The sequence below is a fragment of the Artemia franciscana genome, chromosome 4 (assembly GCF_032884065.1).
Source record: "Artemia franciscana chromosome 4, ASM3288406v1, whole genome shotgun sequence".
NCBI classification, from domain to species: domain Eukaryota; kingdom Metazoa; phylum Arthropoda; class Branchiopoda; order Anostraca; family Artemiidae; genus Artemia; species Artemia franciscana.
In genome coordinates, this window is record NC_088866.1 from 28888487 (window position 1) to 28913611 (window position 25125).

Here is a 25125-nt window from a genome sequence, read left to right on the forward strand (position 1 = left end):
GCGAGAGGTGCAGCACAAGCAAATCACTAGCACTTTCAAAACGTTTAGCGGAGATCAGATCAGCACCAGCAGATGTTTTTTCTTGATCTTTCATAAAGCGCAATTTGCATCAGAAGGAGTAATTGTGAAGGTAGACCGCTGGAATTCAGCCAGGATACTGTCAAACTCTTTTTCAAATTTACTTCCAGTTGACGGATCAAGTGACAAAACTCACTTTTGTAATAATCAACCCAGTTGATTTCAGAAATATTACAAGTGGAGGTCCGTACGGAAAGTTTAAGACTTCTGAACAAAAAAGAAGGATCATTCGCTATATTGTCTACATTTTTTTTGAATCCGCATAATTATGGAGAGATCACTTGCTATTCTGTCTACTTTTTTTTTTAATCCGCATGATTTTAGGGTCCTTAAGAGCTGTTGCAAATTTTCTTCTTTTTTTCTTAAACGAAAATTGTTTACTATGCCAGAACGTGGTCTATCACATTCATTCCACAGTCGGAGGCATAGCTTAGCCGATTCACATGCTTAAGCAAGATTTGAGTTTTTTGACCAATCGGCCACTTCCGGTTTTTTGCGAACACGTATAGTTGGAACCGCAATAAGTTCTGCACATCGAAGTGCGTGATTTATTTCCGCAAGGTAACTGGTAATCTGAATTTCAATCTCACGATCATTAAGATAAGAACTACAACCGGTGCCAAGAAGATGGAATGGAACGTTGATTTTATTAAGTAGCGAGTCACACTCTAGCATAAATAACTGGCAATTAAAGCGGCTCCAGTCTTGAATATCGAACCATCTTTGAGTTAGAAGTTTTACAATTTATTGATGCACTCAATATATGCACAGATCGGAAGATAATCAGAGCAAAAGTGTTCACACGGGACTGCGGCTTGGTTCAAGGGAAAAGAAGAGGCAATATGATCGAAGTTCGACGTAGAGGAACTAGTGCCTGTATAAATAAGATTTTTATCTTTTTCAACTAGAGAGTAAAACGGTGTAATGAAGCTCCAGAGCAACTGACTCCTTGGGAGGGTTCTGTTTGTCAAGTCACAATTCACCGATGATCGATGATTTAAATCACCGATGATTTAACGGGTGAGTCAGATGACTTCTCCACTTTCTTGACGAGGCGGCACACTTTTTTGCAGGTGCTTAGAACCTTTGAATCGGAGTTTTCATTACGATAGTTCCTCGGGAGTATATGTTTCTAATCGAAATATCCAAGCATGGTACTGCAGGAATATGGTCGCCAAATTCAATCTGGTTGCATGTTAAAGTAGTCAAATGACAAAGCTCCCTAGGGGACGTCCACGTGACCGCATGTATCCAAAGACCCTTTTCACCGAGAAATAACACCTGGCAAGAACTGTTTCCTGGAAATGTTCTTATCACCGAAAGCTGAGATAACGCTATTTGTGTCATAGGAATGGTGGGAGAGGGCTGCGATCGGACGTAATAAGCCTATAGGAGGGGTTAGTAACTCCAATAGTACACGGGATAGGGCTATGACTGGACGTGTTGTTAGGACACTACTATCAATGGCCGTATTCATGATTTTCGTTATGGTGTGTGTGTAAAATTCGCATGAAAAATTTGTTTACATCCCTTTTCTTACTTTTTACTGTTCATACAGATGTTTCTGAGGTGGTGGGGGTAAATCCCAGTATCCCAGCCTTGGTACCGCCTTGTTGTGGGGAGGGACTGATTCTCAAAAATGTATATTTAGGCCCATATATCCAAAACTTTTATTTCCTTCTGTGAAGTCATTGCACTATTCTTATTGTGATGAAAATTCATATCATCTCTCTTCTGCGCAGATGTGAAATAGTGTCATTCGTTGAGAGTAATTAACAATTGTTCCGTTTTTTTGCCAACATAGAATTAGATCATCCGGACACGGTTCATTGAACGACTATCCAAGGGCAGTGCATAGCAATTCCTACTATCTAGTAAATAGAAAAGCATACAAATATTTGTAAACGCTATAAAAAGGCATGGCATCACGGAAATAACCCTGTACCTAAAAGCTCTTATGAAGATAATAGAATGAATTGTCTTTCCATTTATTTATCTTGCTGCTACAGTGTATTTATAGATGCCTCGACTATTTGGTTTTACTAAGACGAGATCAATTAAGCTGTAACTGACTTCTGTTCAATACAATCTTTGCTAGAAATCGGCCCGTTTAATCGGTTAATGTCCGTAACTCTCTGCTCTGAAAACAACCATATGAGGTTACGCAACCGCGGGTGCCTAAAGCCATCCTTCTAGATCAGTATTTTTCATTGTTTCACATCCTCACAAAAGAGTTTTTTTCCTTTTTTGTGCCTTGTATAATATAATCAAATTTGCTCACACATAAATCTTTTCACACTCATTCACATCAAACCGGGGTTTTGCCGTTATCAAAATCCGTTAAAAATAAGGGAGTTTTTGGTTGCCTGCTTTTTATGTTATAAAGATTGGAAAAACTCAATTTTCGTAAGGAATCTCATATCTCAAACAATGTAAACATTTGTAGGTGTATTTTCGGTGAGTGTATTTTATAAATTCTTTTTTATTACATAGTATAAAGATTGGAATTTTATTTTGATTCATGCATGAAAAATAATGCCACATAAATGGCCTCCATGTATATAAAGATATTTTAATTCAAAATTTTAAAGCAACTTTCGCACTACCCTGTGCACTAAAAAATAGCATAAAAAGGTTCGACTTCAATAGTTAGTCATGTGCGCACAGCGTGCATAAGCTTGGAGCAAAGAAGGCTCGAGTCTTTAAGATTATAAAAACATTTTAAGTTCCGAACTTCCACGCTCGACTTCAAACCTTACATTATACCAATTGACAAAACTTGACAAGTTCAAGGGTTTTGGTTTTGGTGGTACTTACATGATATAGCACCGACCACTAGAGTTGTTCATCCATTGACGCACTGTAAACCGGTTTCTTTCGCTAATTTCTTTCAGTTTAGCATTAGACAAGACAAAAACAATTGACAGAATCGATGGGAAGTATGTAATTTGAGCTATATATTTGCACATCAGGGGATGAGGTTGGTAAAGTATTTATACAGTATGAAATCAGAGAACGATTAACGTGCAAATAAACAGCTCAAATTTGCTTCCAAAATATTATATTATTATCATGCTTTGGTATATTTCATTAGGATTAACCTAACTTCACTTCTCAAGTGTACGGCACTATACCATACAAGTACTGTTTTGGCTATAAATCTAAGTTTTGCCCCGATTACGTGGCTGAGGGGCGGCTTGGGAATTGCCCACTTTGGCTTTTTTTTTGCTTATGTTCGAGTCGGAAGATTGGAGCTGTAATTATTTTTCCCCGGGCTCCTCCAACCCTAGGCACGGGTCTGTATAGCGGCTTTTGAATTGTCACAAACGACTTTAACAAATCACACTTTTAGCAGGATTCTTTAAGGTGACGATATTTAAGCCCTTGCCAATTACTGCAGCTTTTAAAGTAAGTCTATTTATTTCTGAAACGTTTTTTATGATTGGATTTAATTTTCTTAGTTTGACAAACGCACACAGTTTGCATCCGCTTTAGGCAAAAGACTGGCATTTTGGAGCTTTGAAGATTCCAGTTCGACTTTATAAAAATATTTTAAACTTGAGGTCAGACTCTCGATTTGGCCAATTGATAGGAAGGGGAAAGTTTAAGAATTTCTGTTGTAGATCTCAGATTGAGAAAAAATACCAAAGAAAACCTTTTGAATTGCCAAGGAAGACTAATGAATCACATTTTTAGCAAGCTTTTTTAAGTTCACGTTATTAAAGCCCATACCAATTACAGCAAAAAAAGAGAGAAAATCACAAGTAAAAAGCCATATAACGCCTTTTAAATTACCATATACGACTTTAATGAATCACGTTTCCAGCAGGCTTTTTTAAGGTCAAGTTATTAAACTCCATGCCAATTATAGCAAAAAAAGAAGAAAAAACATAAGTAAAAAGCCATATAACGCCTTTTAAATCACCACATAAAACTTTAATGAATCTTATTTTTAGCAGGCTTTTTTAAGGTCACGTTATTAAAACCCGTGCCAATAACAGCAAAAAAGAAAGAAAATCACAAGTAAAAAGCCATATAACGCCTTTTAAATTACCATATACGACTTTAATGAATCACATTTCCAGCAGGCTTTTTTAAGGTCACGTTGTTAAAGTCCATGCCAATTATTGCAAAAAAAGAAGTAAAAAGCCATATAACACCTTTTAAATTACCAGATACGACTTTAATGAATCACATTTCCAACAGGCTTTTTTAAGGTCACGTTATTAAAGTCCGTGCCAATTATAGCAAAAAGCGGAAAAAAACATAAGTAAAAAGCCATATAACGCCTTTTAAATCACCACATACAACTTTAATGAATCTTATTTTTAGCATGCTTTTTTAAGGTCACGTTATTAAAACCCATGCCAATAACAGAAAAAAGGAAAGAAAATCACAAGTAGAAAGCCATATAACGCCTTTTGAATTACCACAGACGACTTTAAAGAGTCACATTTTCAGCAGGCATTTTTAAGGTCACGTTATTAAAGCCCATGCCAATTACAGCCAAAAAAGAGGGAAAATCACAAGTGAAAAGCCATACAACGCCTTTTAAATTACCACAGACGACTTTAATGAATCACATTTTCAGCAGGCTTTTTTAAGGTCACGTTGTTAAAGTCCATGCCAATTATTGCAAAAAAAGAAGTAAAAAGCCATATAACACCTTTTAAATTACCAGATACGACTTTAATGAATCACATTTCCAACAGGCTTTTTTAAGGTCACGTTATTAAAGTCCGTGCCAATTATAGCAAAAAGCGGAAAAAAAACATAAGTAAAAAGCCATATAACGCCTTTTAAATCACCACATACAACTTTAATGAATCTTATTTTTAGCAGGCTTTTTTAAGGTCACGTTATTAAAACCCATGCCAATAACAGAAAAAAGGAAAGAAAATCACAAGTAAAAAGCCATATAACGCCTTTTAAATTACCACAGACGACTTTAAAGAGTCAAATTTTCAGCAGGCATTTTTAAGGTCACGTTATTAAAGCCCATGCCAATTACAGCCAAAAAAGAGGGAAAATCACAAGTGAAAAGCCATACAACGCCTTTTAAATTACCACAGACGACTTTAATGAATCACATTTTCAGCAGGCTTTTATAAAGTTACGTTATTAAAGCCCATGTCAATTAAAGTAAAAAAAGAGCGAAAATCACAAGTGAAAGCCATATAACGCCTTTTAAATTACCGCATACAACTAAATAATCATATTTTTAACAGGCTTCTTTAAGGTCACGTTATTGAAGCCCATGCCAATTACAGGAAAAAAAGAGAAAAACACAATTAAAAACACATATAACGCCTTTTAAATTACCACAGACGACTTCAACGAATCACATTTTTAGCAGGCTTTTTAAGGTCACGCTATTAAAGCCCACGCCAATTACAGCAGCTTTTAAGGTCACGCTATTTATCTCTGAAAACTTTTTAACAATTGGCTTTCGAGTTGTTAGTTTGGCATGTGCAAGCAAAGAAGACTCGACTTTTGAGGATTTACAAATTTGAGCTCGAATTTGTTAAAAATATTTAAAACTTGACATTATAGTCTATATTGTCCCAATTGTTAGAACGTAATAAGTATAAGAATTTTGGCTATAAATCTCAGTGACAAAAATACAACTGAACACCGTTTGAGTTATCATAAACGAATTTAATAAATCCCCTTTTTAAAACCAGTTTTGAAGATCATGCTATTTACATCCACTTGAAACATATGTTGTTTCAGAAACCTCTCTTATGATTAGCTGTGACTTCTTTAGTTAGGCATGCGCACAACGTCTATCCGCTTGAAGCAAGAAAAAAACCTACCCTTAAGCTTTTTATCGCGTTCGTTGACACAACTGGAGAAAGTATCGGGATATCCCAGAACGTGTGTCCTTACCATACGTAATCACGACTTGTTTCGTGATGAATAGATAGGCTACTAATTTAGCTAGATGATGGTGAGATATGTTTCATAAAAATTTAGCATATTCGACTATCCACAGCTAAAACGTTGTATCTACATTTTCAAGTTTTAGATAAAATCGTATTTTCCTATTTTTGGAACGGGAGAAATAAATAAAAATAAACAATTTCATCAGTAAATCATGTGAATTCCATTTCCTTTTCGTCTTTGCCATCCCATTTTCTGTTGAACGTGGATATGAGGCTTAGCAATTCTGGTAGACTATATCTGCATTAGGTTTTAATAATAATAATAAAAAAAAAGTCAAAGCTGTTTTCGAGGGGCGGCCGACTTTCCGAAATCACGTTCACCATGTGTCGCGTACCAAGCGTGGTAAAAGTGTGCCAAGTGTTGCGGAACTGAATCAAACGTTACAGTGACTGTGGCACAAGTGACAAAGCTGTGCTGTACATGTGGAGCTCTGAGATGTACAACAGGCAGCAAAAGTTGGCAACCCTTAATATGTTTTTACCTCTGCATATATTAGGACACATCTCCAAAATAAAATCAGAAAACTCTGACAGTGCCATTGGACACGTTGTGTTGGGATCGTGGGAAGCCAATCCGTGTAGAGATAAGTCTCATCAAGTTTAGTCTTACCCATCAAAAGTTACGAGCCTGAGAAAATTTGCCTTATTTAAGAAAATAGGGGAAAACACCCCCTAAAAGTCATAGAATCTTGACGAAAATCACACCATCAGATTCAGCGTATCAGAGAACCCTAATTTAGAAGTTTCAAGCTCCTATCTACAAAAATGTAGAATTTTGTATTTTTTGCCAGAAGGCAAATCACGGATGCGTGTTTATTTGTTTGTTTTTTGTTTTGTTTTTTTCCCAGGGGTGATCGTATCGACCCATTTGTCCTAGAATGTTGCGGGAGGGCTCATTCTAACGAAAATGAAAAGTTCTAGTGCCCTTTTTAAGTGACCAAAAAATGGAGGGCACCTAGGCCCCCTCCCACGCTAATTATTTTCCCAAAGTCAACGGATCAAAATTCTGAGATAGCCATTTTATTCAGCGTAGTCGAAAAACCTTATAACTATGTCTTTAGGGACGACTTACTCCCCCACAGTCCCCATGGGAGGGGCAACAAGTTACAAACTTTGACCAGTGCTTACATATAGTAATGGTTATTGGGAAGTGTACAGGTGTTTTCAGGAGGATTTTTTTGGTTGGGGGAGGGGTTGAGAAGAGGGGGATATGCTGGGGGGACTTTCCATCGAGAATTTGTCATGGGAGGAAAAAATTTCCATGAAGGGAGCGCAGGATTTACTAGCATTATTTAAAAAAAAAACAATGAAAAAATAAATATGAAAAAGTTTTTTCAGCTGGAAGTAAGGAGCAGCATTAAAACTTAAAACAAACAGAAATTATTACCCATATGAGGGGCTCACCACCTCCTAATACCTCGCTCTTTACGCTAAAGCATTTTTAGTAATTTCAACTATTTATTCTACGGCTTTTGTGATTCAGAGGCCATTCTTAATGAATTGGGACAAAATTTAAGCTTTAGTGTAAAGAGCGAGGTATTGACGAGGGGGCGAACCCCCTCATATATGTAATAAAAACATGAGATTACAAAAGTTCTTTACGTAAGCTAATTTATAAGTTACGTAAATCTTTTACTAATAAAAAGATTCGTAAAAAATTAAAATTTCTAGTTGCCTTTTTTATTAACCAAAAAGTCGGAGGGCAACTAGGCTTCCTCCCTCGCTCTTTTTTTCTCAAAATCATTCGATCAAAATTACGAGAAAGCCATGTAGCCAAAAAAAAAAAGTATACAAATTTCGTTTTAATTATTCCTCTGCGGAGAGCCAAAATCAAAACATGCATTGATTCAAAAACGTTCAGAAATTAAATAAAAAAAAAAAACTTTTTAACTAAAATTAAGGAGCGACATTAAAACTTAAAACGAACAGAAATTACTTCGTATATGAAAGGGGCTGCTTCCTCATCAACGCCCCGCTCTTTACGCTAAAGTTTTTTACTGTTTTAAAAAGAAGAATGGAGAGAAAGAGTCAAAGTTTAGCGTAAAGAGCGGGGCGTTGATGAGGAAGCAGCCCCTTTCATATACGAAGTAATTTCTGTTCGTTTTAAGTTTTAATGTCGCTCCTTACTTTCATTTAAAAAAAAACTTGTTTTTTTTTTTATTTAATCCGGATATAGGCCTTGTCAGTTACCACGGTCGATGTTACGAACATAATCCTCGAGACAAAAAAAAAACTAAAGAAAATATAGAAATGCAGACGATTCTGAATATATTAACCGGTTGTTCCCTTTCTTATTTAGTCCTCAAAATATTTATAACTTTTTTCTTTGTCCTAAATACGTTGCATCTTCCTCTCTGACTCACAGAAATAGGTATGAAATGAAGCTTTGAATTTTAAAATTATTTTTCTACTTGAGTGCTGTGACAAAAACCGGTTTTGAACAATCAACTGGTTCTAGGCAACGACTAAAGAAAAAAAAATGTTTTTCAGTTTTTCTGCTCTCCTATAACGTTTATTTTACCGCAACCGCCAAATCTCCGCGACCACGCAAGCTAAAAACTTAGCAGTAGCATTTTTCTAGGAAAAATCTAATTTTTTAGAAGTTATTTTTAAACCCAACTTTCTAGGGTTTTTTCCTATTTGTTTCGGGAGATTATACCCAATGGTGTCAATGATGATTTTTCCCTCCCTATCTAGATTATGAAAATAAATACTTTTTTAGGGTAGTGTTTTGTTCTAAAATGTCCTTTTTTAGTATATTTATTGACAAAACTTAAAACAACTAGTTTATTCCCCCTAGATTTTGAAAAAAATGCTCCCTCCCCCCCGCTACACACTCGGTAACAGAAAATTTTTGTAAATTGACGCTAATGATTTCGCAAACACTCGTCCTTCTTCTACGGTAAGGTTTCAATTCCTGCATTAGAGAGGGAATATACACAATATCCAGGACAATATCGTCACGTAGATTGAACGACACTTTAGGGAAAGCGTGCAGAGTAGACCTAGCCCCCCCTTGATCTCCTAAATCTTCCAAATTTCTTGAACACTTCTTATTCAAATTAGCAAATAATTTGTTGGGTACTTGTATGTTATAGTGCCGACCACTATAAAAATGAAGTTAGGTTAGTTCTAATGAAATACACCAAAGTATGATAGAAATATAATACTTTAGATATAAATTTGGACTATATATTTGCTAATTAGGGGGGTGGGGTAGAGTATAGCGGGTATGCATACAAAATGCATTAGGTACAATTATTCTGTATATTATGAGGTAAGAATTGTTTTCTATCTTCACATGTCCAAATACTTTACCCCTCCCCCTCTGATGTGGAAATATATAGCTTAAATTATATATTTTTGACATCTATTCTATCACTGGTTTTTGTCTTGTCTTACGCTAAGCTGAAAGAAACTAATGAAAGAAATTGGTTTTACAATGCGTCAATGGATGAATAACTTGGGTTGTCGGGGCTATCAAACAGTTCGTTGTAACGAACTGTAGTATGAAGCGACCCGGCTCAATAGTAACCGAAACTCCAAAAATGGAATTTTGATACCAATAGTTACATCAAAAGAATCGCATTTTAATGCAAATTTAAAATATATAAGTTTCATCAAGATTAGTCTTACCCATCAAAAATAACGAGCCTGAGAAAATTTGCCTCATTTTAGAAACACCCCCTAAAAGTCATACAATCTTGACGAAAATCACACCATCAGATTCAGCGTATCAGAAAACTTAGCTCCTATCTACAAAAATGTGGAATTTCGCATTTTTTTTTTTGCCAGAAGACAGATCACGGATGCGTTTTTTTTCAAGGGTTGGTCGTATCGACTGAGTGGTCCTAAAATGTCGCGAGAGGGCTCATTCTAACGGAAATAAACAGTTTTAGTGCCCTCTTTAAGTGACCAAAAAATTGAAGGGCATCTAGGCCCCCTCCCACGCTCATTCTTTCCCAAAACTCACCGGATTAAAATTCTGAGAAGCCATTTTATTCACTATAGTCAAAAAACCTAATAACTATGTCTTTGGGGACGACTTACTCCCTCGCAGTCCCCGTGGGAGCGGCTGCAAGTTACAAACTTTGACCTGTGTTTGCATATAGTAATGGTTACTGGGAAGTGTACAGACGTTTTCAGGGGTATTTTTTGGCTTAGGGGGAGAGTTGAGGGGGGCGATTACGTGGGAGGATATTTCCATGGAGGAGCTTCTAATGGGGGGGGGGGAGAAAATTTTAATGAAGGGGGCGCAGGATTTTCTAGTATTATTCGAAAAAACAATGAAAAAAATAAATATGAAAAGTTTTTTCTACTAAAAGTAAGGACCAGCATTAAAACTTAAAACGAACAAAAATTATTACTTATTCTATGGCCTTTGTGATTCAGGGGTCATTCTTAAGGAATTGGGACAAAATTTAAGCTTTAGTGTAAAGAGCGAGGTATCGACGAGGGGTGAACCCCCTCATATACGCAATAAAAATACGAATATAGAAGTTCGTTACGTAAGTTAATTCGTAAGTTACGTATATTTTTTACCAATGAAAACGTTCGTAAAAAATTAAAAGCTCTAGTTGCCTTTTTAAGAAATCAAAAAATGGGAGGGCAACTAGGCCTCCTCACTCACTCCTTTTTTCTCAAAATCTTCCGATTAATAGCAATTAATTGATATTCAAATTTCGGTTTAATTATTTATGTGCGGAGGGCAAAGATAAAAAAAATACATTAATTCAAAAATTATAAAAAATTAAATGAAAAAAAATTTAAATGAAAATAAGGAGCAACATAAAAACTCAGAAATTACTCTGTATATGAAAGGGTTTTTCCTCCTCAACGCCCCGCTCTTTACGCTAAAGTTTCTTACTGTTTTAAAAAGGAGTTAAGAGAAAGAGTCAAACTTTAGCGTAAAGAGCGAGGCGTTGAGGAGTTTCTTACTGTTTTAAAATGTGGAGTTAACAGAAAGATTCAAACTTTAGCGTAGATAGCGAGGCGTTGACGAGGAAAAGCCCCTTTCATATACTGAGTAATTTCTGTTCGTTTTAAGTTTTAATGTTGCTCGTTACTTTCATTTAAAAAAACCTTGTTTTTTTTTATTTAATAACAGAAAGGTACAATTTTTTTTATTGCCCATCTCCCTCACAAAAAAAAAAAAAAAAAAAAAAAAAAAAAAAAAAAAAAAAAAAAAAAAAAAAAAAAAAAAAAACGTTTAGACGAATCAAAGTCAAAAATCAAACAGTTCGTTGTAACGAACTGTAATAAGGAGCGACCCGGCTCAATGGTAACCAAAACTCTAAAAAATTGAATTTTGATATCAATAGTCTCATTTTCAATAGATTCAATAGTTTCATCAAGTTTAGTCTTACCCATCAAAAGTTACAAGCCTGAGAAAATTTGCCTTATTTAAGAAAATAGGGGGAAACACCCCCTAAAAGTCGTAGAATCTTAACGAAAATGACACCATCAGATTCAGCGTATCAGAGAACCCGTATCAGTAGAAGTTTCAAGCTCCTATCTACAAAAATGTGGAATTTTGTATTTTTTGCCAGAAGACAAATCACGGGTGCGTGTTTATTTGTTTGTTTGTTTTTTTTTTTTGTTTTTTTTTTCTTTTTCCCAGGGGTCATCGTATCGACCAAGTGGTCCTAGAATGTCGCAAGAGGGCTCATTCTAACGGAAATTAAAAGTTCTAGTGCCCTTTTTAAGTGACCAAAAAAATTGGAGGGCATCTAGGCCCCCTCCCACGCTCATTTTTCCCAAAGTCAACGAATCGAAATTTTGAGATAGCCATTTTATTCAGCATAGTCGAAAACCATAATAACTATGTCTTTGGGGATGACTTACTCCCCCACAATCCCTGGAGGAGGGGCTGCAAGTTACAAACTTTGACCAGTGTTTACATATAGTAATGGTTATTGGGAAGTGTACAGACGTTTTCAGGGGGATTTCATTTTGTTTGGGGGTGGGGCTGAGGGGAGGGGGCTATGTTGGAGGATCTTTCCTTGGAGGAATCTGTCATGGGGGAAGAAAAATTCAATGAAAAGGGCGCAGGATTTTCTAGCATTACTATAAGAAAACAATGAAAAATAAACATGAAAACGTTTTTTCAAATGAAAGGAAGGAGTAGCATTGAAAGTTAAAAAGAACAGAGATTATTACGCATATGAGGGGTTCTAAAAATATTTTAGCACAAAGAGCGAGGTATTTAGGAGGAGATAAATACCTCGCTCTTTATGCTAAAGTATTTTTAGTAATTTCAACTATTTATTCTACGGCCTTTCTGATTCAGGGGCCATTCTTAAAGAATTGGGACAAAACTTACGATTTAGTGTAAAGAGCGAGGTATTAACGAGGGTACAAACCCCCTCGTATACGTAATAAAAATATAAGATTATGAAAGTTCGTTACGTAAGTTAATTCTTAAGTTACGTATACTTTTTACTAATAAAAACATTCGTTAAAAATTAAAAGTTCTAGTTGCATTTTTAAGTAACCGAAAAATTGGAGGGCAACTAGACCTCCTTCTCCACCCCTTATTTTTAAAAATCGTCTGATCGAAACTAAGAGAAAGCCATTTAGCCAAAAAAAAGAATTAATATACAAATTTCATTTTAATAATTTATGTGCGGAGAGCCAAAACCAAAAATGCATTAATTCAAAAACGTTCAGAAATTAAATAAAAAAAACCAATTTTTTTAGCTGAAAGTAAGGAGCGACATTAAAACTTAAAACGGACAGAAATTACTTTGTATATGGAATGGGTTGTCCCCTCCGCAATCCCTCGCTCTTTACGCTAAAGTATGACTCTTTGCCACAATCCTATTTTTTAAAACAATTAAAAGCTTTAGCGTAGAGAGCGAGGGATTGCGGAGGGGACAACCCATTTCATATACGGAGTAATTTCTGTTCGTTTTAAGTTTGAATGTCGCTTCTTACTTTCAGCTAAAAATTTTTTTTTTATTTAATCATTATTTAGAATGGCAGATTCTTCTCCATTTTTTTTTTTATCAATGTCACTGTTATTCTTATAAATGTTTTTGGTCATCTTATTTAACTCGTTTAGTAGGAATTTAATTTTGACTTTCACTACTGGAGCCCGTTCATTGAAGATCATAATTAGGTGCATAAAAATACACTATTCAACCTGTTCATTCATAAAATTTCTCCAATAAATATTTAAATACAGAGGTGTTTTATGAGAAATTATTCATGCTTGAATTATGAATAGCTTCATTAGCCGACAAGGATCCGTTATGAGAAAAGCACGCAAGCAAGTATCATGTGCAAAGAAAATGAGTAGCACTTTTAGTTTAAGAACCAAGGACAGTGAAAATAAAATATAATTATATGAATTGTTCCAGTTGACCTTTCATTACTATATATATATATATATATATATATATATATATATATATATATATATATATATATATATATATATATATATATATATATATATATATATATATATATATATATATATATATATATATTATATATATATGGCTCCCCGGCGCAAATATAAACAAAGAATCCCCACGCATGGTGCTCCCCCCTCTGTGGCAATCCCTCGGAAATGATGCCCAGGGCAGTTTGCCCCGGTTGCCCCATCCCCTTTGAACAGCCCTGTATATATTCTACATTAAATTAGGATGGACCGGAAACTCGGTTTTTAGTCGGAGTTTCACCGGAAACTGTATGTGCAGTTATGCAATTTTTAGTAGTGTCGGGCGCCAAACTCTAATAAAAGAAGCGTGGATGAAAAAAAAAAAAATATGATTAGAAAACATGATGCTAAACAGCTTAAGAAGGTAGAATCTGTCCTCCACGCCACATTATAAGCTTTCTTATCATCGTGATGGTTTTTTGACGATGACTATCATTTTTTTATTGATCTTCACGTTAGCCTAGTGTGAAAGAACTTTTTCAACCGTAAAAGATTATACTTAACGTATGTAACTCAATTTTTTAACGTAGAAAATTAGACAGGTTGAGTGGAAGCCACTTTTCAGGCCAACTATTTTGCTTAGGTTTCTCCTTCTGGTGGGTCGGATTACGGAAGATTATTGAGCTTATGGTTGAACTTGCGCTCCGTCACGTAATAAATTCAACGGAGTCGAAATTTATTCAACTTTACTGGAGTAGAAGCGTACAAGTGGGGGTACATGAAGAAAGAATCTGTGTATTTGTTGAGGAAAATAAATGTATTTATGATCAAAGAGAGAATAACCACAACAGTACATAGAATCCAGGATAAATGGGAATCTTTGGACAGAAAATTAGGTGGTTCGTTGGAACCGTCACTGTAAGTCGCAGTGAAACTTTTTAAAGCCAACTGACAAATGATGAAAATAGCGTTTTCAAAGGAAGAAGGGAATTTTTTCAGAAATTTGTTCCATCATTCTGAAGGGAAAGTAGTTTAATCAAAAAGCTTAGCTGTGTAAAATGTAAGCTTAAGGGCTTTTATGTTTTGGTCTGAAAGCCCCATTGAAGCTCGGGTGAACTTGCGGAATTGAGCCCGATGAGAAAGCTTTATGGGGAAATAGGGTTGGTGGATAGAAAGCTTTAACTTAAGCAGCTCAAGTATTGGAAAATCAAAGAAAGATAAAATATATTAGTTGGGGACTAGCCTAAAACATGTATTAATTACAATCTTTATACTATCCCCAGGAACAGCAATCGGTAAACGTGAAATTGCCCCTTATTTTAATTGGTATATGTACAATACAAGCTAAATGGCACAACCGTGCTTCTTGAAACAGGGCCTAAATTTTAATTTAAATCTAGCCAAAATTTTTGGCGGGAGAGCAAAAGATTTTACCGACTAGCTGATAATTTTTACATGAAACTTTATATGCTCCCACAAACTAGCCAAAATTTTTGGCGGGAGAGCGAAAGATTTTACCGACTAGCTGATAATTTGTAAATGAAACTTTATATGCTCCCACAAACTAGCCAAAATTTTTGGCGGGAGAGCGAGAGATTTTACCGACTAGCTGATAATTTGTACATGAAACTTTATATGCTCCCACAAACTAGCCAAAATTTTTGGCGGGAGAGCGAGAGATTTTACCGACTAGCTGATCATTTTTACATGAAACTTTATATGCTCCCACAAACTAGCCAAAATTTTTGGCGGGAGAGCGAAAGATTTTACCGACTAGCTGATAATTTGTACATGAAACTTTATATGCTCCCACAAACTAGCCAAAATTTTTGGCGGGAGAGCGAGAGATTTTACCGACTAGCTGATAATTTTTACATGAAACTTTATATGCTCCCACAAACTAGCCAAAATTTTTGGCGGGAGAGCGAGAGATTTTACCGACTAGCTGATAATTTTTACATGAAACTTTATATGCTCCCACAAACTAGCCAAAAGTTTTGGCGGGAGAGCGAGAGATTTTACCGACTAGCTGATCATTTTTACCAATTGTTTTTTTTTTTATCAGCAATTAACTTAATGTCCAATTGAAATACGAAACGCAAATTCACTGCACGAGTCGGTAAAACAACCGCGTTAACCGAACAAGATCATTGGGGTAGGGGGGTTCCCCTTCCCCCTCCCATACGTGATGGCCCTGTCTTGAACTACTTACAACCTCTGTAGCATATCGAACAACTTGAAAAAAAGCGAGTTACCGCTTCTTTCATGTCGCGTCTGTAAAAAGTAATAGGAAAGACGCGTAAGAATATACAATACTCTGATGAACCATAGCACCTGAAACTGGCAATCATTAAACAATAAAAATATAAAATAAAATAAAATCAAGATATTCTCTGTTTAAATGCGAGGACATAAAATTGTTTATACTTACTAATTTCTCTGGCAACATTTTCAAGTTTGTCCATTGACCTGCTAATCAGCACAATATTCATACCATTCTTTGCCAACTAGAAAACAATTGAAATCAAAATAATGAGGAAAGTAAAATAATGAGTCATCAATGGATATGAAATAAAAAGATAATGAAATATATGTTTGAAATATATCGGAACTAAATGAATAAAATGGAAGTAATGAGTTGTTAATGAATGAAAGAATATGAGTTAATCTTGAGAATTTTTGCCTTAAAAAATCGTACATTGATTAAAGATAATCTAAGAAGAAACGAGAAGAAAGAAGAGGAAAGAAAAATTCCGGCTATTAAATCCAATATCAGTTATTGGTCATTCCTCCTAAGTTGCAACTGATACATAGTGCCGATTTGAGAACCTTTTAGTTACAGATTGTTCATTTTGGATGAATTGAACAGTTCTCATTTCAGATTTTAGATTTTAATTAATTTTCCCAATGATAATTATTTGCCTTCACTCTTCTCAGCAGCTTCTTTTACTGGAGATTTTACATGGTTTATAATGCAAATTGTTTATTGTAGATGGCTTTATTAGTTTTTATTTAAGATGTTTGATGTTAGATAATAAATCCAAAATCAAATATTTTTCGTGGTTTGTCAAAGCATTAATTATTTTTGCCGTAGATTTTAGATTGTTTTGTGTTGATTGTTTATCATAGATGGGTTATACTGTTGATTTTAATTAATTCAATCCGATACTAAAAATTTGCCTTGGTTTGCCAGAGCAATAGTTCATCCTATTGCTGATTTTCTATGGTTTTATAGTAGAGTGTTTATTGATTGTAGATACTTTTTGGGTTTTTATTGTAGATTTGACTACACTATTGTAGCCAAGTCCCGTCCAAATTATTTGCTTCCGTTCAGCTAAACAGCAACTGATTTGAATGTAAATTTCAAATCATATTTTATCATAAATTATTTATTAATGATGCTTTCATTGGTATTTTCTGAAGATTTTAAATAGTCAAATTCCATGTAAGTGGTTCATAAGCAATTAGCTTTTAGACTAGCAACTGCAAGTGTCAGTTATGTACAAAAATTGTATTTGCAACTACTTTCCGCCTTCCTGTTGTTTTTTTTTTATTTGTTTATTTTTTACACGAATATGATTTCGCAGAAATAAAAAGAACAAAGTTCAACATTCCTACTGTCAAATGTCATTAGAACTATTTTGTGATGGTAGGCGAAACGATTTTATGTGAAGTTTTTTTTGCAGAAGTGGGTTGAGCATTTATTCATTTAGTCAAAGCTAAAAAACAACACGAGTAATTATTATAAGTGATAAATAAGCTACGCAAAAGGAGAAATTCAACATGCCATCGCAGAAATAAAAAGAACAATGGTTAACACTAGCCTACTGTCAAATGTCATTGGAGCTATTTTGTGACATTATGTGAAACGGTTTTAAGTCAACTTTCGTTGTAGAAATTGGTTGGGCAGTTAATTCACAATTATTGATGTAATAAAATTATTCATATACTCAAATCCAAACTGGATCAAGAATAGTTATTAATAGTGAAAAAAGTTGCATAAAAATAATGCATTTCCAAATTTCATGTTCAATTCCTAGTCGTATCCGTTCAATATCCTTTACCAGTACCTACAGCTCTGAACACGTTCGTGAGGTTCAGCAGTCGGATCAAGAGTCGCTACAGGAGAATGCAGTAAGACAGGGCACTTGATAGTGACTGGTACCCTTGTATATCACAGTACAAGTAAAACACAGCAGTTAAATGTTTCTCTAAACATGACACACATTTCATAGCGCGTAATTAGGCAGGTTGACAGACCGTCAGAGCAACACGTCAGCAGAAGTGTATACGTTAGAGCCATAGTTTCAGCTGCTACTTGGTTTTCCATCGGAAACATTTGTCATAGCACGTGCGCGAAGGCGGGGTCATGAAGCTTGTGCGGTTTTAGTTCTGTGTCAATTTTTTTCAATAGATAGCATAGGACTGTTCGCTACTGTATATTGCCTTTACTGTGTTGTATATGCAAGATCGCAAAACCAGCTATTTGATCAAATACCCAGTTTTCTAATTTGGCAACAGATGACACAAAGACTAAATTTGACAGTTCAATTTTGTTGTAAATAAAAGTGAGGGTAAATTAGGTTAGATTTTGGGCAAATGCATTGACTCTAGGATCGTGAGTAGCTGTGTTGGCCTCAGGCGGCTTGCCGCTAATGAGTTGTTAGTACTAATATTGGTAGCAGATCGACCTGATCATTTCTTTTGCCAGTGCTGATTGCTGAAGATACATTCATGTTCTGTAAATCGTAGAGTCGAGTTATAATGTAAAAATGTTATAACGAGAGAAGAAAGTATGTTTTAGGCTTTTGATTTTTTACTTCTTTTTGTAAATAAGATTTTCTTAGTCATAAAAAATTATGAAAAAGTAATTCTGATATCAAAGGTTCAATCTTATAACTATTTTTATGCCTACACCATATTATGGCAACACAATAATATGGCTACTCTATTTTGTGTTTGTGGGATAAAACTTGTTTTGGAAAACATAGAAACTTTTGAGTGTCTTGATAATCAAAAAATTCAGGAAATACTTTGTACTAATAAATAGAACGTGTTAAGTTTAAGAATATACAGGGTGTGAATATCAATTTAATAAAAAAAAAATGTCATACTGCCTATAGAATTACTGATACTGGCTTGACAGTAGTAAAAGTATTGATGGTAATGATCTTGACTTTGAAAATAGAACCGTTCTGCCTTAGAACGGCCTTTCTTTGTGTTTTTTTAGATTAATTTCAACTTATTTTATCTGAATTCAAAGCTTATTGGCGCAATAAATAACTTTAGAGTTCAGAATTTTGATGTACGAATCCAATGGTACAAAACGATACGCCAACTTATTTACGTCGCTTTGGCTAATCGGAAAATATTTGGGAAAAATTGGTCCCTTAAAATGAAGCTATCTGGACACAAGTTGAAGGATTATTCTGAAATTAGTCCAAGCACCCTCCCGAGCACAATGGAAAACAGTGGACAAAACGCATCTTTTTTCTCATTATCCCCCTCCCCCTGACAAGACTCTCATCCTACCACCACATTTTGACCTGCGCACCTATCTTGTGTATTAAAGGATGATTTATGAGCATAGAATAATTTCGGCTACCCCCAGCCAGAGCATTCTCTTCATTTTTCCAGTTTTCGAGAAAATCACAAAAAAGCGTTTTTTTTTTGTTTTTACTTTTCAAACGGGTGAAATAGGTAAAGATGCAGCGATTCATCATCAGTTTCACCAGTATCTCTGAGTTTCATTTTCTTCCTGTTTTTGCCATTCCATTTTCTGCTAGACGTAAATAGTTTTTTTTTTATTCTAATGTGTCCGTACTATGCTTTGGGAGTGAAAAACCAGTAAAATACGTAGGTAAATTAGGATGCTATGTAGTATCTTAGAAATTTCAGCAGGTTCGACCTACTCTGATAGCACTATTGGATTTGCATCTCGACATTAGGGACATCAAAATTAAAACTTTTTATTGCTCCCTGGACCCCACTCAGGTCATTTCATAGCTGAAAACCGCGATTTTCTGAGATTTTTATTTTCTTATTCAAAAAATTGTGAAGGTTTTAGGGTAATATCACATTATCGTCACTGTTGCCACGTTAAACCATGAAAATAAATTAACAAAACTAACTAGTTAATCTTGAAAATCGTCCTTAAAAATTCGAAAAGTAACAAATTGTTGGTTCCGGAAGACAAACTACACCTTCAAAGGAAAGCTACATATTTTCTTTCTTAATCTCTTCCGAGCCATATGTCTTTAGCTTATTTTTTGCTCATTTTAAACCTACTTTTCTCTTTTCGTTTTTTTATGTGCTTTTGTCATTAAAACCGAATTCACAATATTCCTTCATTTTTTTGAACATACATGGCTGTGTAAATTTCTGCTTAATCAATTCAGAAATAAAAGCTTATTTACACTCTTCTTGGTACTTTAGCTCAAAATCAAATTTTTGTGTTTTAAATTAACGCAAAATTTAAACCAAATTTTAAGTAAAAATTTAGGTTCTGGCAGAGGACAGTGAGTTTATTTTCAGCATAGTGAAGTGAAGGTCACGCATAATATACAATAAAATCAGTAGAACTACTAATGAACTGAAATATTTTACATTTTATTCAAAAAAATTTCCCCAACCAATTTGGTATTATGTCCTTAAATTACCTTAAAACCGGACTAAAATGTCAAGTAGCCTGTGTATCTTATCATAGGTCTTACCTTTAGTTGTGGGGAGGGGGATTCAAAAAGGAAAGAAGTGAAGGTTGAGGCTGCAACTTCTGATTTTTTTGCGATGGTATTCTTCAAGAGAATGGAGGGGGGGGGGGGTATTCCTTTTATGTGCGGAAATGTCTTTATTAGGATATTTAAAACAAAAAAAGGTACAAAAATAAAGTAGCTTCTCGTATATTAACCTGTTGCATAATATGACCTGTTGCAAAACATAGAAAGAGCTGTATCGAAACAAGCTTAATAGGTTTTTTTATTCGCCCTTATATAATCATACTCGCCTAACTGGTTCTGCTCTATTAACTGTTAGTAAATGAAGCCTACTATAGATTTTGACCATTATGCCAAACGCCTCCATTCAAACGGGTAGCTTACACACCCTAGAGATAAAACAAAAGGTAAAAAGAAACATTTATTGTAAGTAACCAAAATTTAAAGATTGTATCGACAAGAAACGTTTTAATACTAAGGACAGTCTTTTCTCTCTCTTTCTCATCTCTTGTTATATATATATATATATATATATATATATATATATATATATATATATATATATATATATATATATATATATATATATATTGAGAAAATAGCCAACATTACAGTATCAAAAAAAGAATGTTAAAAATTTGGACTCAATTAAAAGAAAAGTTTAAAGTACTATTATCAAATAAAGCTACTACGAACAGTTAATACGGTCTTTGTGCAAAGCTTGAGCTTTGTACTTAAGTGCTGATTTTACTTTTTGGTAATTTCAGTACTGTTTTTTCACATTTTTACATTTTAATAGAAATTCTATGAAATGAATCCTTATATTTAAATCAAAAAGATCGTGGTAACGAACTGTAGTAAGGAGCGACCCGGCTCAATAGTAAACGAAACTCTAAAAAAAAGGAATTTTGATACTAATAGATACATCAAAAGAATTGGATTTTTTGCTGACTTTAAATATATAAGTTTCATCAAATTTAGTCTTAGCCATAAAAATTTACGAGCCTGAGAAAGTTTGCCCTATTTTGGAAAATAGGGAGAAATACATCCTAAAAGTCATAGAATCTTAACAAAAATCATACAATCGCATTCCGCATATCAAAGAATCCTACTGTTGAAGTTTCAAGCTCCTATCTACAAAAATGTGGAATTTCATATTTTTTGCAAGAAGACTGATCACGGGTGCGTGTTTATTTGTTTTTTTTTTTTTTTGTTTGTTTTTTCTTTTCCCCAGGGGAGATCGTATGAATCCAGTGGTCCTAGAATGTCGTAAGAGGGCTCATTCTAACGGAGATTAAAAGTTCTAGTGCCCTTTTTAAGAGACCAAAAAAATTAGAGGGCACCTAGGCCCCCTCCCACGCTCATTTTTTCCCAAAGTCAACGGATCAAAATTTTGAGATAGCAATTTTGTTCAGCATAGTTGAAAAATCTAATAACTATGTCTTTGGGGCAACTTACTCCAGCACATTCTCCGGGGGAGGGCTGCAAGTTACAAACTTTGACCAGTATTTATATATAGTAATGGTTATTTTGGTTATTTTGGATTTTTTGGTTGGGGGATTGAGGGGAGGGGTTTATGTAGGAGAATCTTTCCATGGAGGAAGAGAATTTTCCTAAATAGACGCAGGATTTTCTAGCATTATTTAAAATGAAAAAGAATGAAAAAGTAAATACGAAAAAGTTTTTTCAACTGAAAGTGAGGAGCAGCATTAAAACTTAAAATTAACAGAAATTATTACGCATATGAGGTGTTCATTTCTCCTAAATACATCACTCTTTATGCAAAAGTATTTTTAGTAATTTCAACTATTTATTCCTCAGTCTTTGTGATTTAGGACAAAATTTAAGCCTAGTTTAAAGAGCGAGGTATTAACGAGGGGGCAAACCTCCTCATATACGTAATAAAAATATACGAATATAAAAGTTTGTTACGTAAGTTAATTCGTAAGTTATGTATATTTTTAACTAATAAAAACGTTCGTAAAAAATGAAAAGTTCTAGCTGCCTTTTTGAGTAGCCAAAAGAGTGGAGGACAACTAGGCCTCCTCCCCCAACCCTTTTTTTAAAAATCGTCCAATCAAAGCTTAGAGAAAGCATTTAGCCAAAAAAAAATCAAATACTAATTTCATTTTGATTATTCATATGCGAAGATCCAAAATCAAAACATGCTTTAGTTCGAAAATGTTCAGAAATTAAATAAAAAAACAAGTTTTTTGTAGCTCAAAGTATGTCTTTACGCTAAAATTTTTTTACTGTTTTAAACATTAGAGTTGAGAGAAAGGGTCAAACTTTAGCGTAAAGAGCTGGGCGTCGTGGAGGGAACAGCCCCTTTCATATACCGAGTAATTTCTGTTCGTTTTAAGTTAACTGTTTTTTTTTTATTTAATAAATAACTAAGTCAGCCTCTATCGGTTGAGTCAAATAAAAAAAACTTTATAGAAAAAAAGTGTTTTTAGATTATAAATAAAGTGGGTATTACGAAGTTATTTGGTTTTCCTTCTGATCAGAGAATCAAGGAGTTCGGTCGTCACTCATCGGACCATTCATATCGCTGGCTCCATAAAAGAGCAAATAGGTGAAAATGGCTTAGGGTGACATACAACATGAAATTCGGTGAGCATTCAACGAAAAAAAAGGGTTTTTTCAACTGAAAGTAAGGAGTTGCATGTATACGCTCTCCTGAATCACAAGGGGTGTGTTTCAACGTCCCTTGTGTTTCAGAAGTTGTTCTTAAAGTATTGGGACAAAAGGCCAAACTTTAAAGTAAAGAGCAAAGTTTTGAGGAGAAGTTAACCCCCCTGATATGCGTAATAGTTTCAGTTCGTTTTAAGTTTTAATGTTGCTCCTCACTTTCAGTTATAAAAAACTTCTGTTTTTATCTGATTTTTGATCGTTTTTTACATATTGTCAGGAAATCCTACCCCTCCCCCTATCCCTGGAAAATTCCCTCCTTTGCGGAAAATTCCTCCCTGGAAGGTCCATCCCGCGTAAAATACCCCCTCAGGAAAATTCCTCCCTGACAATTCCATTCTCGCTGAAAATTCTCCCCGGAAAATTTCTTGCAAGCGATTCCGGCTGAAAAATTCTTCTTAGCACACTTCAGCTGAAAAAGACTTTGATTTCTGATTTTATGTTAAAATATGATGGAAATCCATCCCTCCATGGAGAATTTTCCCCTGATATCCCCACCTCCCCAGTGGAAAGTTGCTCCCAAAGAAAATTCTCCCATCGAGAACTGTTCTCGCAGAAAACTTCTCTATGGAGAAATTTTCCCGTTGAAAATCACATTACGGGAAGATCCTCTAGACAATTCCAACCCGGTGAACATTTCCCCTGGACAATTACCCTTAACATTTCCGAATGTAAAAATGAGAGGACAAAAGAGAAAGTAAGATAAAAAAAAAGAATTTCATATAGTAATCCTAGAAAATTCCCCCAGTGTTAAATTTCCCCTAGAAAGTTCATCCCCCAATATAAACTTCCTTCCCCACGGAATATATTCCCTTGGAAAATCCACTCTCAGAAAATTTTCTCAGGCTCGTAGCTTTTGATGGGTAACACTAAACTTAATGAATCTTATATATTTGAAACCAGCATAATAAGCACTGTAATCTATTAATATCAAAATACCGGTTTCAGAGTTTCGGTTGCTGTTGAGCCGAGTCACTTTCACGGACTGTTTGACTATTAAAGACTGCTTAGATCATGACCGCTCCTTAGGTTCATTTTCAGTCTCGAAATTTGTTTCAGGTACGCTAAAGGGACAAAAAAAAAAACGTATTTTTAATTTTTAGTATATTTGGCTGTGAGAACCTTAAAAAATTGCTTCAATTTTTCTTAAGCACATTTGTTTAAACATAAATATGTTGCAAATCAAGGTTAAAATATTATGAGACTTACCTCTTGAGCAAATGCCTTTCCAATGCCATCAGTCGATCCTGTCACAACTGCAAGAAAAATTGAATACTATATTTTGGAAAAGGTTCATTCAACTGGATAATGAAAGTTTTGGTGCCCCCCCTCATAAAGGATATTCAGACCCCTCTTGTGCCCTTTATTGTGCCACCCCCTTAAAAGATATCCAGATCCCCTCTTCTGCCATTTATTTGCCCTGAGCACCTTAATAAACTCCATCGCATCGAATTCAAATTTTGAGATAGCCATTTGAGAGTGAACGGCCGAAACGTCTAAAAATATGCCTCCAATGGAGGGGGGTCAACATAGCCACAAGTTATGAATTGATCCGTTCTACACAGATATATCTTAGTAGAAATGGTAGACATGCTACACCTTACTGAAACCAAAATATCGCAAGGAATTTAAATGCATATGATTGAAGGTACATTTTGGGCTTGTGGCACACCAAATCCCCGAAGGCCCACGTTTCCTAGCACCCCCACATATCCCCTGTGGCATCGAATCAAAATTTTGAGATAGTCATAGATATCTACCAAAATGAATTCAAGATTGCCCATTCCTCAAAGTTACTCACAGCTCATGAGGCCTGAACCCTCAAAAAGTTCATTTTGTGATTCCTTTTCAAACTCTGCACGAGAGACCCTTCATTTAAATAGGGTGGAGGGGTTTAAAACCTAATTTAATTAAATCATATATTCTAGAACATTTTGTCCTGAGCAACTTGCAGTAGTTTGCAGCAGCTGACCATAATTAATTACTTAATTTATTAATAATTTATATAGTAATTAATTAATTAACTAATTAAATAGCCTAGTTGATTTTAAATCATTTATAAGCCCCGTATTTTCAGACCCAATGCGATTCCGACTGTCCAAAAAGTGGTGCGGTACGAGTCAATTGATACGGAAACAGATCGCGCGTCTAAAGAGTACTAAAAGTTGATTCTCTATTGGATCTGACCTACTAAAGTACTAAAGGTTGATTTTTTATTCTCTAAGGTTGATACTTCTGAGTTTTTCAGAACATGTCTTTAAAAGACACAATTTACCTTCAATCCGACAGATCACGGCAATGAAATCCAATA

The 25125-nt window shown here is 34.8% G+C and overlaps 1 protein-coding gene across 1 annotated transcript in view; it reads right to left on the minus strand.

The window, feature by feature from the left end:
* Positions 1 to 25125, minus strand: part of LOC136026261 (very-long-chain 3-oxoacyl-CoA reductase-like) — a 58640-nt gene that overhangs the window by 12787 nt on the left and 20728 nt on the right. Inside the window, exons 3-4 of the mRNA XM_065702643.1 lie at positions 24024 to 24070; positions 15842 to 15917 (exon numbers count right to left, since the gene is read on the minus strand). Coding sequence (XP_065558715.1) covers positions 15842 to 15917; positions 24024 to 24070 — 123 coding nt within the window. The remainder of the gene's footprint in view (positions 1 to 15841; positions 15918 to 24023; positions 24071 to 25125) is intronic.